General features: G+C 30.0%; 1 protein-coding gene across 1 annotated transcript in view; it reads right to left on the bottom strand.

Annotated features, from left to right (window-relative positions):
* Window positions 1-2,378: 2,378 nt before the first annotated feature.
* The window catches only part of LOC111679394 (protein ITPRID2), a 7,764-nt gene continuing 5,894 nt past the window's right edge, over window positions 2,379-4,248 (bottom strand). Inside the window, exon 2 of the mRNA XM_023440969.2 lies at window positions 2,379-3,713. Coding sequence (XP_023296737.2) covers window positions 2,697-3,677 — 981 coding nt within the window. The 5' untranslated portion in view covers window positions 3,678-3,713 and the 3' untranslated portion in view covers window positions 2,379-2,696. The remainder of the gene's footprint in view (window positions 3,714-4,248) is intronic.

Here is a 4,248-nt window from a genome sequence, read left to right as displayed (position 1 = left end):
TTCTAGTTCAGTTCTAGTTTAGTTCTAGTTCAGTTCTAGTTCAGTTCTAGTTCAGTTCTAGTTCAGTTCTAGTTCAGTTCTTGTTCAGTTCTAGTTCAGTTCTAGTTCTGTTCTGATAATAATACTCTTTTTGACAATTTCAATATTTTTGCAAAATTTCCTCTTATTTATTTTATTATTTTTTTAAAAGATAAATAATAATTACGTAGTAAATCTCTAAATAATTTATTTTTATTAAAAATTTTTAAGTAATTAAAATTTATTTCATCATTTTGCAATGACGTTAAAACAAATTTCCACTACACTAAAATACATATTGTTTAAAATTAAATGGGAGCGGGAAATTTTCCATTAGGCTAGTCGGTAAACAAATAAATATGTTCTACTAAAATATATATGTTTTTTTATTAAATATCATTAATTGATATATTTCTATATACAGATATACATATGTATATTTTTCTGTAACCTAAGAAATTCATACGATATTTACCAATATATTTGTAACGTTTATTAAATATTCGTTTAATTTTCTTTGTAACCTTGCATATCGATTTCAAGACTTTGATTTAAATTTCTTTACATTCAATTAATTATTCAATCAGCACCCATATACACCGGTTACAATTTGTCATACAGTGGTTCCTATACGTTTGGCTGAATTATTTATTTATTTACATAGTGCCTTGGAAAATAAGACAAAGTTGTTATAAATAATGCAATAAAAACATGGCAAAAAGGTTTGGCTAATATCGTTATATCAATTTTTTTTATCTAGGTTTTATATGAACGATATAAGTTGCGTGAAATTCGAAGAATTGATAAAAAAAATAATTAAGCAAATAAATAAATTCTATTGAAGATAATGGAATAGAAACAAAATATTTTGGGCAATAAATCTCTTATTTCTAAATGGCATTGAGTACGTGTGTACGTTCTAGTTCAGATCGAGTTCAGTTTTAGTTAAATTCTAGTTCAGTTCTAGTTAAATTCTAGTTCAGTTCTAGTTCAGTTCTATTTTAGTTCTAGTTCAGTTCTAGTTCAGTTCTAGTTCAGTTCTAGTTCAGTTCTAGTTCAGTTCTAGTTCAGTTCTAGTTCAGTTCTAGTTCAGTTCTAGGTCAGTTCTAGGTCAGTTCTAGTTCAGTTCTAATTCAGTTCCAGTTCAGTTCTAATTCAGTTCCAATTCAGTTCTAATTCAGTTATAAGTAGTTGAATAAAATAAACACAAACGATTTTCTGGCTTTCAAATGTGAAATTTTATTTTCAATTGATTTTTTTAAATTTCAAATAAAAAATCTCATTTTCAACTGAAATTTTCTGAATTTCAAATGAAAAATCTCATTTTCAACTGTTGTATTCCGAATTTCAAATAAAAAATCTCATTTTTAAATGTTCTTTTCTGAATTTCAAATGGAATATCTCAATTTCAATTGATGTTTCCTAAATTATAAATGAAAATTTTAGTTTTCAACTGATCTTTTCTAAATGTTAAATAAAAAATCCCATTTTCAATTGGAATTTTCTAAATTTCAAATGGAAAATCTCATTTCCAATTGAGTTTTTCTGAATTACTGTTGAAAATGGTGTAGTTCAGTTCTAGCTCAGTTCTAGTTCAGTTTTAGTTCAGTTCTAGTTCAGTTCTAGTTCAGTTCTAGTTCAGTTCTAGTTCAGTTCTAGTTCAGTTCTAGTTCAGTTCTAGTTCAGTTCTAGTTCAGTTCTAGTTCAGTTCTAATTCAGTTCTAGTTCAGTTCTAGTTCAGTTCTAGTTCAGTTCTAGTTCAGTTCTAGTTCAGTTCTAGTTCAGTTCTAGTTCAGTTCTAGTTCAGTTCTAGTTCAGTTCTAGTTCAGTTCTAGTTCAGTTCTAGTTCAGTTCTAGTTCAGTTCAGTTCTAGTTCAGTTCAGTTCAGTTCTAGTTCAGTTCAGTTCTAGTTCAGTTCTAGTTTAGTTCTAGTTCAGTTCTAGTTCAGTTCTAGTTCAGTTCTAGTTCAGTTCTAGTTCAGTTCTAGTTCAGTTCTAGTTCAGTTCTAGTTCAGTTCTAGTTCAGTTCTAGTTTAGTTTTAGTTCAGTTCTAATTCAGTTCCAGTTCAGCTCTAATTCAGTTATAGTTCAGTTCTAATTCAATTTTAGTTTAGTTCTAGTTCAGTTCTAGGTTAGTTCTAGTTCAGTTCTAGTTCAGTTCTAGTTCAGTTCTAGTTCAGTTCTAGTTCAGTTCTAGTTTAGTTCTAGTTCAGTTCTAGTTCAGTTCTAGTTCAGTTCTAGTTTGGTTCTAGTTCAGTTCTAGTTCAATTCTAGTTCAGTTCAAGCTCAGTTCTAGTTCAATTTTATTCTCATTATTTTACCATAACTAAATAAATGTTCAAATGATCATGTCGATTATTTTGTGCATTATTTTATTTTATTAAATATAAATCATTTATTATAAAATTAAGTAACAATTTCACTTAAAAACAAATAAACTGGCAAAAATAATAATAAGTACGACACATAATATAATTTTTGTTTAAAAGTAGAGAGGGGATTAACAATTTTTCACTACATAATTAAATTTTAAATTAATTAAGTAAAGATCACACAAGAATATCTTGTAAATTAAAAAATAGTAATATTAAAATGGCATACGTATTGACTGTAAGATTCTTTTAATTAAAACTTAAAAATAATAATCTAATTAACTAAAATAACTAAAGTAAATGATGGTCATCGTAATTTCAGTTCCATAGATGTTAGTGACTTTTTGCGTTCATTAACCTCAAAACGTTCCATTATTTTGGCCACAATATGAGAGGGTGGTATATCGGGATTACCCGTTAGGCCACGATAGCCCAAAACACTATGATCGGCCAAATTATTGGCCAATTGTAGACGTTTAATAAAGGCATCTGTATCGATGCCACGTACTTGAGAGGGTTTGAGAAAACGTTTGGGTATGCGCGAGAGTATATCTTCAGAACCCACTGGACCGAAACCAAGATTAATAAGTATGGCCTCTGGATCGGGTTTGCGAGCCTCTAGTAAGCTATCAACACTAGAATAACGACTGGAATCGGAATGTACTGAGTTATCACGTTTTAAAATACACTTTTGCCTCTGCAGCAGACCACTGCAGTGCGGTAATTCTGGTATCGAATCAAAAGAACCATCTGATTTTAAACGTCTTTCATGACTACCAGCTGAAGCGGATGAATTCAAAGAAGAGGTCAAGGAAGACGAGGAAAAAGTCTTTTCGATGGGAGCATGTTGACTCATTAATTTCAGTGAACTCTCACTTTGTTGTTTGTTGCGAAAACGTACTTGTTTCTTTTTCTGACTGCTTAAATTGGATACGGAGGGTAAATTAATATTCGATTCTCTTTCATTAGGCCCATAGCCCTCATCGATCTCATCATCATCTTCCTCTTCAAGATCGGCAGCATATTCGGTTTCATCTCCGCTATATACCGCTGATTTTTGTCTTTGCAAACGTTTCTTGCGCTGTGCTGTACCCAAGGATTGCGGTATATTTTGCATAGTCTTAAGAGACATCAAGCTGGTTCTTTGTTGAGTTTCGGTGGTCTCGGCTACATGTTTTTGGTAAGTTTTTGTTTTGATTTGTTGCTGTTCGACTATTTTCAAAATATTTTCACAGCTAGAATTTGAGGAATTTTCTTTAAAATCGGAATGTTGCGATGTACATTCCATTATGTCTGAATTTAGTTTTTACTTTATAGTTGAACTCTAAAAGTATAGGGATTGAAGTATATAGAAATGATGAGATTTGTGTGGAACATATAATTTTTTAATGGAAACCATTATGCAAATATCATTGTGGTTCACGATGTTTTTGTTTTTGTTGTTACTATTTAATTTGTTTTTACCTTTTTAATTAGTAGGTTTATTAATTTATAATATAAAACTTAATCAAACTAAAAATTAATCAAAACTAATTAATTCACTAAGAGACTGATAACCCTTTTATTTTATTTCACAGATCATGCACTTATGATCACAGCAAAACTATGTGATCGCTAGAATGAGTTTCGATAGGTAATTCGTTTTTAAATTTTACAAAAATTTTGTTGTTGCTAGGTATCAAATAGTTTGAGTTCAAAGATTTGAGTTATCAGAATAGATGATGTACATGATGCAAAAGTCTAGCTGTAGTTCAGTTCAAATTCAGTTCTAGTTCAGTTCTAGTTCAGTTCTAGTTCAGTTCTAGTTTAGTTCTAGTTCAGTTCTAGTTTAGTTCTAGTTCAGTTCTAGTTCAGTTCTA

The sequence above is a fragment of the Lucilia cuprina genome, chromosome 6 (genome assembly GCF_022045245.1).
Source record: "Lucilia cuprina isolate Lc7/37 chromosome 6, ASM2204524v1, whole genome shotgun sequence".
NCBI classification, from domain to species: Eukaryota; Metazoa; Arthropoda; class Insecta; order Diptera; family Calliphoridae; genus Lucilia; species Lucilia cuprina.
The sequence above is the reverse complement of the archived record's forward strand: the minus strand, read 5'-3'. Positions and strand labels throughout refer to the sequence as shown.